Raw genomic sequence first — 12,794 nt, 5'->3', positions numbered from 1 at the left:
AATGTATGCATTTTTTTTTTGTCTGCCAGACACATCTTACAGACATATATCAGCCGGACACAGATGTAGACCAGAAGGGCTAAGATGGCCGGCTCTTTATCATTTGTCACCATGCCTGTCAATTTCTAACAAGTATATAAGTGCAAAAGTGACGCATGACATGACAAGTGATAAAAACGCGACCATGATTATCAGTAGAGATGCAACGGATAGTTGTTTGGCCGGATACCGGATACCGGATATTCGGCCTGACCATCGGCCGAATATCCGGTAAGGTCACTGTGGCGAAGTCCGGCATACTTTTTTTTTTTTACTTTGGAGTGATCTAGTTCCGTTAATTATTCACCTATGTTACTGCTTGTAATCGCATACGATGAAGAATTTAATAATTAATAGTTTAGCCTTAGTGACAGATCATTTCAAGCACAAATTAAGCAAAAACAATGGCATTTTTAAAAATTCGGCGAGTAGACGGACTTCCCGTGCAGTTTAAGGGAAGTCCGTCTAGTTATGATATCAGCCAATCTATGGGTGTGTATATGTTCGTAGTCAAATTCCTAAAAAGAACGGATCAAGACAATGAAAAGTGTATTTTAAACTTGTTAATATACGGTTCAGATTCGAAATAAACACCATTTTTCTAAAACAAAGGCAAGTCGGCATATACTACCAAAATGGGGTGGTAAACCTTTTTTGGAAAATAATTAAACATAATTATTATTTTGATTTCCGAAATAAAAGATCAATAGTAATTTTAAAATGAATTTTAATCGTTTCTTTTAATTTACTGAGATCAAAATTTAATTAAGTAACATCATGCGCAAAGTCAGGAGGATTTTTTGATACCTTATCAAATCGTTATAATATTAAAGTCGCACAAACAGTTGGTAATCTCTGATTTAACAAAAGTCCGGCATATGACGGACTTGCCTTGAACATAATTGACGGACTTTCCAACTTAGTCAAATTTTAATATGATAAATTGTGGAACGTATAATTACGAAACTAAGCTAATTTCTGATATTTTAAAAATAGAATAAAGACAACTGGTTTTTATGCTACCCACGTAGTTACTTTTTGATGCACAATCTTTTCAAAAACTATTTTTTAATTTTTTTTTTCGAACGGCTGTCGCACTATGACTTCGAGTTCAAAACACGAAATGACTTGTTGAGGCAGATTGCTCTGAAGTTGGTTGTCACAGCGCCATCTGTTTTACAGTGACGGAACTAGCGCGAAAAACTGGTTAATCGACTGGACTCCAAAGTCGCATACGCCTTCAAATTCAAAAGTTATAACGTGTTGACGGACTTGCCATGTAGACGGACTTACCCACAGTGACCTTATCCGGCCGCCGAATATTCGGCCAGCGGATCTATACACCTACATTTCGGTTCTTCAGGTGCGCATTCTGCAGGTTTGACCTGTTTCCTAGTGAACGTTTCGTGCGGATACATTTCTAGGATCGAAATGAGTGCGCGTGCAAGTCAGTGGAATGTTTAAACTGTTTTAAAATAATAAACAAGTATACGATTATGACCATGACTGTTTCTAAAATCCAATTTGTTTACTCCGAAATCAAGCAATGTTACTATCCGGTATTCGGCCGTATAGTAGGTCACTATCCGGTATCCGGACGGATATTAAAATAATGGCCGGATAGGCCGGATACCGGATAGTAACCGAATATCCGGTACATCTCTAATTATCAGGCAGGGGGCCATTTTTGAATTCCGAGCGCTAGGCTAGAATTGACAAGGAGTGGTCGATACCACTATATTTCCAATTTCTATCGATCGTATTTCAACAATAGAAGTTCGCCGTTTTCCACAGATTTTCGAGTGACGAAATCAAGTGCTCGATATTCAAAAATCTGCCTCAGGATCTCTAGAACTGTGTCGTATGTCGTAAGCCGCAGTTGCTCTTTAGCATTGGTTTTGGGTGCCACTAGCCAAAATATAGTTAATAACTGTAAAAACCGAAACTGTTTCACATTTCTAAGCACATTTGGGGCTTACTAGCTATTTTTAATTCATAGTTTAGTAACTATTTTACAATAAACAAAGTTATAAATGGGTCAAACAGATCACTGTGTTATGTCTTTCCTGTAGACATACACAAGAGTTAAGGGCTATAAAGGTTAATTTTCTTATTTAACCCTTATCCACGTGAAAAGGTCCTCCTTTTATTTAGAGAACCATGATAAAATCATTGCTTACATGCCCACAAGCTAACTATTGCCCACAGGAGAGAAAAATGTACTGTTCGCGATAACACACTAGTTTTCTCTCCTGTGGGCAATAGTTAACAGCTTGTGGGCATGTAAGTAATGATTTTATCATAGTTCTTTCAATAAAAGGAGGATCTTTTCACGTGGATAAGGGTTAAATAAGAAAATTAACCTTTATAGCCCTTAACTCTTGTGTATGTCTACAGGAAAGACATAACACAGTGATCTGTTTGACCCAAATACACGAAATCATTCCCGCACCCAAAACCCCGGGGTACTCGTATACTCTTTATTAAAAATAAAATATTACCTAGGTATTATTACAAATTATTATATCATCTCAGACACTTGTAAAAGTACCTTATTATAAGCTATTTTCGTAACTTGGTGGTTTCCAATTTATACTCTGAATGTCATTATTTGCCGTGGAACATTTTTGACTTCTATTTATTCAGCTGCGCAAGTCAACAGTACAGTATTTGTTTTACGAAAATCGTAACCACTATCGGCTTTTGTTTTTCTATCTCGCCAGCTGTTTCATTTTACAGTCGAGATAAAAGTAATGCAAATTACATGTTGCTAATTGCTGCTTGTTTTTATGGAAATTTAAAATAAGCGAGCAAAGCGTGAATTCAGTTTTCTGACGGCATTACTGAATGGACCACGTTGCTGCCTATACGGAGAAAAAGCAGTCCAATGTTGTAAGTTTAAAAAAATATTTTACTTAAGTACTTACTAGTTTGGCGCGATGACCCAAAATGAGTCTTGGCCTCCAACACAAGAGCACGCCATTTTACTCGGTCCTGCGCGGATTCACGCCAGTTTTCACTGACGCCGAGCTCCCGAAGATCTGCCTCCACTCCAGTGTTGGCCGAACGTTAATTGCAATTTCCCATTAACCATTACAAATTGAACCGTAAACGGTAATGGACGGTTACAGTCGACGGTTCAATTGGTAGTGGTTATTGGTCAAGAATTTTCAATTGCATTAACGTTTCGGCCAACACTGCTCCACTCGATCCTCCCACCAATACTTAAGACCGACAGTACCGACGCCAGGTAAAAAAAAATACTTTAGATTACCTAATAATATATTGGTTTAAGAGTCCCAAGCAAGCTCAATTTATTCTCCATACAAACGTAGTTACGCTCTTATTTTAAAACGACTAGCTATATGTATCTGTAGGTATTTAAATAAAAGTAAACAAAATCTACCCTCAAATGGCTTCTTAAACCAGTTGAGGGTAGATGAAAACATTACATTATCAAATAATGTAGGCCGTAAAGTCAGGTCGTTCAGTGATTGAAGTAAATATATGTCAATAAATGTTATGTTATAACTACCCGAAAATTTACATATTGTTTGTTTACTTTTATTTTAATAGGTACCTAAAGATACAGATTATAGATTGAATTGATAATGACTGCAATTCAAATACGATAATTTATCTACAAATCAAAATGCAATTCATCTGGCCATTATTTGTAATTACATAAACTAATTACGCGTATAATGACTACTGGAATCCATAATTACCTTGTTATTGTTACAATAACAAGTCATTGACGTGATCAATGATTTCAGATATAATAAACAATTATTTTAGATATAATAAGCTAATAAGGCGTACTGAACTTTATAACAAACAATAAATTAATCTCTAGTAATTGTTGCCATCTAATTATGGTACCTACGGCAAGCTGGAAAATTGCATATAGACACATTGTGAATGGAATGCAATCATAAATTGGCCATTATTTTTTGTTAATTAGCTGCACACTTCCACAAGAGGTCACTGCATAATAAACTACCTACCTATTCACACCTATTACACTACATACCTATTACACTATGTAATACATCCATTCACAATGTGTCTATATGCAATTTTTCAGCTTGCGGTAGGTACCATACTTAGATGTAAACAATTACTAGAAATTCATGTTATTGTTATTATGCATCAGATATATTTTTGGCCAACGTTTTGACCACATCTCATCTTTCCGCTCTCAGCTTAAGCTCATCCGTCGGCGTAGAGACATCCATGTAACTTCTCTCCCTTCTCTTTAATGTTCGGTTTGCTGCTTCTTCCCCTCCTTATCTCTCAGAGAAATTTAAATTTTTAGCAGTCTGCAGCGGGCACCGACTCTATTCCAGTTCCAGTGCGAATTTCTGTCCTCTCTGTGCGAATCGATATCCTTATGACAAATCCTTTACGGTTTACTCTGTCAAATTGTGGATTGCTCAAAGGTTAACTGAACGAGTTCCCTTAAAGGGATAAGCTCGCTTTTGTACTAATGACGAGTGTTGTCCTCCCATCGTTACTTACCCACCTAGACATGTACAAGAAAATGTCAGTGTCAGATGTCAATTGTCAAGTTTGTGAAAAAGGCGCCCGGGGCCTTACCATGATGTCCTTATTGCTTCTGTTTAGGACCTAAACTGAATTGCTAAAGGACGGAGCTATATAAGTCGCATAACTCCGTCCCTTAGCAATTCAGTTTAGGTAATAAACAAAATAGCAATAGGGACATCATGGTAAAGCCCCTGGAAGCTCTATTTCTCTTCTGTTCGCCGGCTAAATACCTAACCCCATATTAGACTAGGAATCCTCTAGACGGAGTTTAGAGAAATTATTTTCATGAAACCGATGCTGCCAAAAATACGGGGTTGCGGGGGACGAGGTGAGCGAGGTCCCGTGCCGTGATTGGTCCGTTCAAAGACACGGACGTCACACAAAGACACTAGAGCTACTATGCTCAGTCTGGAGGATGTCTTGTCTGTGCCTAACCCTAATTTTCTATTGTTCCAGACTATGTTCCGTTATCTAGTCCTATTCCTGGCGTGTCTGCGGCTGGAGGTGACCAGCTATTCGGTCACCAACGAGGTTATCAGCGAACCAGAGCTGATATTAGCATTCGTCGTAAGTAATCTTCGTACATATTTTCATTTCATTTTCATTTAAGCCTTTTATTTCTTTAATAATACATTATAATATATACAATACAATTAAATTAAATTTAAATTATACATTTTATAATTATACAATTATTGTTGATATAAAATTTGATTATTATTATTTTTTTACTTTTCAACTTTTATTATTATTAAAGACCTCTCGACGAGTATAGGCCTCCTACATTTCTCTCCACTTTTTCCTATCTTGGGCTATTCTTGTCCAGTCGTCGTTTGTAAACTTTGTAAGTTCGTCCGCCCATCTTTCTAAAGGGTGACCTCTTTTTCTTTTACCGGGGGGGCCAGCCCATGTTGAGATTCTTTTAGTCCACCTTTCTTTGTCGTGGCGTGCAACATGTCCGGCCCATCTCCATTTAAGCTTTTTGCAGTGGGTTAGAGCGTCAATGACTTTTGTCTTCCTCCTTATCTCGGTATTTCGTTGTCTGTCCCTGAGTTTTAGATTAAGAATACTGCGTTCCATGGCTCTCTGGCATGTTTCAATTTTTCTTTTTGTGTGGGTGTTGTAGATCCAAGTTTGGCTTCCATACGAGAGACAAGGTAAAAGGCATGAGTCTAAGACTTTCTTTTTTAGCTTTACGGACAGATTAGATTTTAAAACTTCTTTGTGGGTCCAGAATTTATTCCACGTCATGCTCACCCGTCTGTTTAGTTCTTCAAGGTGTCTGTCTTTTGAGAAAGACATTTGCTTTCTTAAATATATATATTTCTGAACATATTCCAACTGCCGGTCGTCCACGAATATGGGTCTTTGAGCGCTATTAGTCATAATTTTGGTTTTTTCTATGTTAAGTTCTAGACCGATACCGCGGCTGACTGAGTTAAGTTCGCTAGTTATTTCTTCGAGTTGTGATGCACTTTCTGAAAACAACACTATATCATCGGCGAAACGTAGGTTGTTAAGGTAATTGCCTTTAATATTTATGCCTTTCTTTGACCAGTTTAATTGTTTCATGATGCTTTGTAAAACCGTTATAAATAGAGTAGGGGACAGGGGGTCGCCCTGCCGTACGCCTCTACAAATGTCGATTTCGGGGCCGGCTCTATCCAGTTTTACTCGGCTTACGCTTTTTTCGTAGATGTTCTGTATTAGTTCTATTGTTTCCAGTGGTGTATTGCATTCCTGTAGAGCTTTCCATATGCTTGCGTGGGAAATTGTATCGAAAGCTTTGGCATAATCTATAAATGCCAAGTACAGCGGGCGCCTTTGCTCTACATATTTCTCTATTATTTGTTCTAGGACGTATATATGATCTATTGTTGATAGAGACTTCCTGAAACCCGCCTGTTCTATTGGTTGGAATTTGTCAGTGATTTTTGATAAACGGCTTTCCAAACATGAGGCAAATAGCTTGTAGAGACACGGTTGCAAGCTTATAGGTCTATAATTGGCAATGTTCGCGGGGTCGCCTTTTTTATACAGTAAAATAATGTCAGATTTGGCCCATTCAGTTGGTATTTTTCTAGAGTCTAGTATTCTATTAAAGAGCGAAGTCAAATAGGGTGTTAGTACATATTTTCCTGCTAGGATAATTTCATTTGATATATTGTCTGGGCCGCTACTTTTTCCTTTCTTTAAACTCTCTATTTTCTTGCAAATTTCCTCACTTGTAAATCTTTGAAGCATAGACGGCTGTAGAGTCATCGTATCTTCCGTGGTTCTATTTAGATGTTGGTTTGTAGAGTTGAGTTTTCTAGCATATAAATTTCTGTAGAAGTTAGTGGCAGTGTCTATTATTTTTGATCTCGAGGATATTTCGCTATCAGATGGTCTTTCTTTCACATTTGGTATCTTCGTACATATAATATATTATTTATTAGTAATCTTCTTTCTTTATATATTATATTTACAAATACAAATTATTATATTATAGGAGAATCATACACAAATAAACCTAGTCCCACAGTAATCTCAATAAGGCTTCAATCGAATTTTAACCGTCGTGAGACTACATCGTGAAGGCTAGCTCACACTGTTAGGGCTTGAAAAAGGACACGTAGGCTCTCCGAACCATGTCGTACGACTTTAAAAACACTTATACAATATAAGCCTTTTGTTGTGAGTAATAGATGAAGATAAATATAAAAGATATCTATCTTTAATTATAGATAAATACTTAAATACATAGAAAAGATCCATAAATGATGGCTCACGTTAGACCGGGGCGTGTCCGGGCTGGAGCTTCCGGCGCATGGTTTTCTATAGAAAGCATCACGTGATCGCCTGTCATGTCCTTGTGGCCGAAGCCGGATTCAAACTGGCGTCTTCAGCTCAGCGAAAGCCATTCTCCTAAGCTTCCCGGTTATGACGGCCCCCCTCATTATTTTCCCAGTATAAGTATGCATTTTTTCAAAAGGCTAGGCAAAGTAACTGTTCCCTACAAATATTGGCATTAGGTACTTTAGAATGTTCATTTTAAACTGAAATCGCTAGCTCTCCTGCCGAAGCCACATTATTTAGCATAAAAATACAAAACCGTTAAAGTAATGCAAAAGTATACAAACAACTTACTTAGGTATACTAACCTTGAGAAGATAAGACGGCAGTTTGTAAAAAGTTTCGTAGTTTTTTGGTGACTTTTTTCCTTTGAGATTTCGCCTTGATTGTGTGGTCGATTTGTCTTGTTTTTTCGTTGTGTTTTTGTAAAAGCAAAATCGTTAAGGAATTATGACATTATCTAAATTCGTTTATATTAAATACCGTGCTAATTTTACCAAAACTTGGGGCTGATTTAGACGGCATGCGAACTCGCATGCGATTTTAGTTACATTGCGGACTGTTGGTTACGTTCAATTCAACCGACCGATCAATAACCGCAATGTAATGAAACTCGCATGCGACTTCTCGCACCGTCGAAAAAAGCTCTTAAGCTTGGTTTCTTGCCTGTATGCCTATGATCATGAATCATGCCAGTCTTATATAGTTAGGTAAATATTTATGACATCAGTATTGAATTATTATTTCATTGATTCTACATTCAAGTAAGTACCCAAGTCAAAATAGCTATTTAAAAGTTACCACTCACATATCTAACAATCGATTTGTGCTACCTTAATGCCTGTCCTATTCAATCCGAACCTATTTTATTTATTATATATTTTACACGACTGTTTTCTTAAATAAACAAATTTTCTGGGAAAACCGGACCATTTTGTTCGCCTAATCGCCTATACCTACTTCGTTTTATTTAACATTAAAAAGGACTCATGACGTTACTTTTTTATGAATCACACTTCAAAAAAATAAGTCACAGCAAATATAAGTAACAATAAAAAAATAAAAAAATAAAACTTAAAAAAAATTATAAATAGCATATTAATTTTGATATTTTTTATCATTTACATTCTTTTGGTTTCATAAGTTATAGTTACTAACTATTTTTTAATGCGTTATTGAATAAAAAGACACGTCAAGATTGTTCGCCCTTTTTCTAAAGATAAAAAACCGGACAAGTGCGAGTCGGACTCGCCCACCGAGGGTTCCGTACTTTTTAGTATTTGTTGTTAAAGCGGCAACAGAAATACATCTGTGAAGATTTCAACTGCATAGCTATCACAGTTCATGAGATACAGCCTGGTGACAGACGGACGGACGGACAGCGGAGTCTTAGTAATGGCCCCGTTTTTACCCCTTGGGTACGGAACCCTAAAAAATACGAAGTATAGTTTATCTCACTCTCAATCGATATGATGAGTTAAATCAGGTCATGCGATCGAAAAAACTGGAGTAATACAGTGATAAGACCCCCATAATTAGGTATTCCTCAGTAATTATAGTAATTAGTGATATTTAACTCAATGGTAAATAATTGACAGCTACAAAGTAAGGAACCACTATCAAAAAAAACCGGACAAGTGCGAGTCGGACTCGCCCACCGAGGGTTCCGTACAAATTTAACTTATTTCTTTTTTTTCTGTAGGTAGGTACTCGTAGTGTAAGACGATATTAAATACTTGCCATAGTGCAAGGTCAACTGGAAATTGATAAAGAAACTGGAATTTTGAGTCGAATTATACGTTTTTTACGGCATAAACGGCCGTATCTTTTTTTAAGTTTATTAAAATATCAGACGGCCTACCGCGAACCACGTTCGACGTGTTGCCATGTCACACTTACGTTTTTTTTTATTTTTTATTATAAGCCTTTTATTCAGACAAATGTTACAGTTTAACAGTTTACATATTATTGTACATAACTTATCAAAATATATAATTTAACTTATTACTATATCAGACTTCATCGGTTTGGTCTGGTTGCCGTTTGGCAAAGGCCTCTTCCATCCCTTTCCATTTTTCCCTGTCTCTCGCTAGTCTGGTCCACAGTCTCCCTGCGAATTTTACAATTTCGTCTTCCCATCTCATTTTTGGTGGTGCTTGTTTTCTTTTTCTATCTTTCAGGAACCACCTCTAATTCTCTTGCTCCATTTCTCGTTGCCTCTGATCATATCCACCTCCATTTGAGTGATTTAACTTTAATGGTTACATCCTCTACACGTGTTTTAGATCTAATAAACTTGTTTCTAATTCTATCTCTCAATTTAACTCCAATCATACTTCTTTCCATGGACCTCTGACATACTTGTAGTTTGTTTAGGTTGCTCTTAGTTAAAGTCCAAGTTTGGCTGCCATAAGTTGAGACTGGTAAAATGCATGTATTAAACAGCTTCCTCTTCGTGGCTATATTAATTCCTTGCTCTTCATTACTTCTCTCACACTTACGTACGAATTTACAAGTACGACAGAGAGACGACGTCGAACGTCGTTCGCGGTAGACCCTCTGATTTTTTCAGTTTCAAGGAGCTGTAGACCTGAGTAGATGGTTTCAATTTCTGCTTGATACCCCCACGCGTTCCCGAGATAAAGGATATCGACAGACAGACGGACGGACGGACGGACGGACAACGAAGTGATCCTATAAGGGTTCCGTTTTTTCCTTTTGAGGTACGGAACCCTAAAAATTACTTCAGACTTCCAAAATACCTATTAATTTACAATTAATGTTAAAATTAGTGACGCAATCGTTGACCTATGAGGCAGATAGTCCCAAAATAAAATGCATTTATTTGGTAAAGTAAATAAATTGATAAAAAATTCAAATCACGACTTTTAATATGATTGACATTTTAAACGATCAACAAAAAACGTTTTTAATTTGAATGCATTAATTTTTTTTAAACACATACGACCAAGTACCGATGCGGATACAAACGGAACACAAAGCGCTTATAGGTATTAATTTTTTTTTTAGGGTTCCGTACGCAAAGGGTAAAAACGGGGCCCTATTACTAAGACTCTACTGTCCGTCTGTCTGTCCGTCATGAACCGTGATAGTTGACAGTTGAAATTTTTACATCTACGAGTATGCTGTGTTTCTGTTGCCGCTATAACAACAAATACTCAAAAGTACGGAACCCTCGGTGGGCGAGTCCGACTCGCACTTGTCCGGTTTTTAAATTAATAATAAAAACTATAAATGTCTAGTTCGTCTCATTTGCGTCAATTGCGTCATTCCAATTCTGTGTAACCTTTCAAGATTACAATGTGAGGTTATCGATACCTCGTGCGAGTGATATGTGGGATAACAATTGAATATGTGATAGGAAAACTAGAATTGGTCGCATAATAGTGGCTGATAAACAGCCGGCCGGCTGGTACAGTCAACGGTAAAAATATGGGTGTACAAATCATCTCAAAAATATGTCCCATAACTCTTATGTCAGTGAATTAAGAACTATGGGACATATTTTTGAGTAAGTTGTCTTCACCCATATTTTTACCGTTGACTGTACACACCAGTGTCTGGTATGCAGTGACTGCACATGTGTACAGCATGGTTCCATACGACACTGAAGATACGCGTGCAAATGCACCTTTGCACTGGGAACGGCAGAGAGCGGTTTTTTTTATAGTTTTAATTTTTATTTGTAATATGTAGTTGTAATCTAATTTGTTATTTGTATTTTTTTATTATTAAATTGCTGGATTACCACGGACAGCCTTTGCACATTCTGTCTGAGTCTACGTTCTAAACCGAATTCTACAATTATTTTTTTAATTATGCCCGACTAAAAGAGACTTGAAGGATCTGTGATAGGGACCTTCACTCGACGCGAGATGTTAGTGACTGACTAGTACTTCATAAAAACACGAAATTCTAATGTTTACCATTTGTTATTACAGGTCAACCGTCACGGCGACAGGTCGCCAGATGCTGACGAGCTCTCCTTGTCAAAGATCGCTGATTATCTTAAAAACCTCACCTATATAGAGGGGCTGGAAGGACTGACAAATGTAAGAACAATTTACACTTAAGGGCCGCTTGCGCCATCCCGGGTTAGCCACTAACTCGGGGTTAACCGGTTAAACCCGGAGTTACCAGTACCATCACACTGTTAACTGTTGTATATAGTACAAATTAACCCTGCGTTAATGGTTAACTCCGAGTTGGTGGTTAACCCTGGGTGGTTCTAGTTAACCCGGGGCTAAGCGGTAAACCGTTAACCCAGTGTCAAATTGTACTGGTAAGCATGGTAACTCCAGGTTTAACCGGTTAACCCCGGGTTAGCGGGATGGTGCAACAGGCGCCAATAGAACTAAAAATGGGTCACTTCGTTTGTGATACATCGTGACCCGTTTTGGAGGTTTATAAATGTACAATTAAAAAAAAAACATCTTATTTTCCTGACGTCCGTACCAATGGAGTAACTTGTTACGGCCCTGATCTTTGATACTACCTTCAAGATCGCTCACGCTGGTTGGTGCATGCGAAATGAAGTGAAAGTCGTGTGTGAGAGGCGCGCCATTCTCCAAGACGATCGTCTTGGTCACTTTTTCTTAGTATATGACATTTATTTCAGTTTATGATCGTCAAGATCGTATCAAAACCATAACATATTCAATCTGAATTTTGCTCCGGGTCGGAAGTGGGTTTAAAATGAAATGAATTGAAAATATTTATTACTCATAGATAAATACTCGTACCTTAAAACTAGCATACATATTATTATAAAATATATCTTAAAACTAAAAACACTCAAGTATAGGGTTACCAGATGACAGGAATTTTCGTGACATGGCAGGAATGGGGACGGAACACGAAAATGTCAGGAATTGTTTGAATTGATAGGCTTTTTTTATAAAGTACCTTTTTAGTTACTTAAATAATACAAATAATACATTTAAAAAAAACTTCGGCTATCAGCTCAATCGGGTGGCCATCGCTGTCGGCTAGCCCCACCCTCCCCCGTCGTCGTCGAAACTAGGAATGTTAGGAAAGTTAAAGTTAGCTATATTCGGAAATCAGGAATTTTGTCAGGAAATTCTAAATTTGTATCTGGTAACCATACTCAAGTACGGCTGCGATGCAGTTCGCAACCCCGCAGTGTCAGGGAGCCGGCCGCGGAACCGCCGGAATTTGACACTCTTCACACGTTCACTACGATAGGAGGTCGAAAGACCCTATACAAAGTATGGTTAATTTAATTACGAGTTGCAATAATTGCCACAGCAAAGGTGTTAATTACCCGCTCAAGGCGGCATGGAATCGCAAATGGACAGAAAAATTTGGTTATCTGTACTTTATGTGCCTAA

At 37.6% G+C, this 12,794-nt stretch overlaps 1 protein-coding gene across 2 annotated transcripts in view; it reads left to right on the top strand.

Annotated features, from left to right (window-relative positions):
* The window catches only part of LOC134794764 (prostatic acid phosphatase-like), a 34,697-nt gene that overhangs the window by 8,885 nt on the left and 13,018 nt on the right, over positions 1-12,794 (top strand). Inside the window, exons 1-3 of one of the 2 annotated variants that reach the window (XM_063766547.1) lie at positions 2,872-2,931; positions 5,044-5,154; positions 11,385-11,495. In XM_063766547.1, the coding sequence (XP_063622617.1) occupies positions 2,887-2,931; positions 5,044-5,154; positions 11,385-11,495 (267 nt within the window). In that variant the 5' untranslated portion in view covers positions 2,872-2,886. Of the gene's footprint in view, positions 1-2,871; positions 2,932-5,043; positions 5,155-11,384; positions 11,496-12,794 lie in introns of those variants that run through there. The other variant, XM_063766548.1, reaches the window with a different exon arrangement.

The sequence above is a fragment of the Cydia splendana genome, chromosome 11 (assembly GCF_910591565.1).
Source record: "Cydia splendana chromosome 11, ilCydSple1.2, whole genome shotgun sequence".
NCBI lineage: Eukaryota > Metazoa > Arthropoda > Insecta > Lepidoptera > Tortricidae > Cydia > Cydia splendana.
This window is presented reverse-complemented; position numbering and strand designations above follow the sequence as displayed.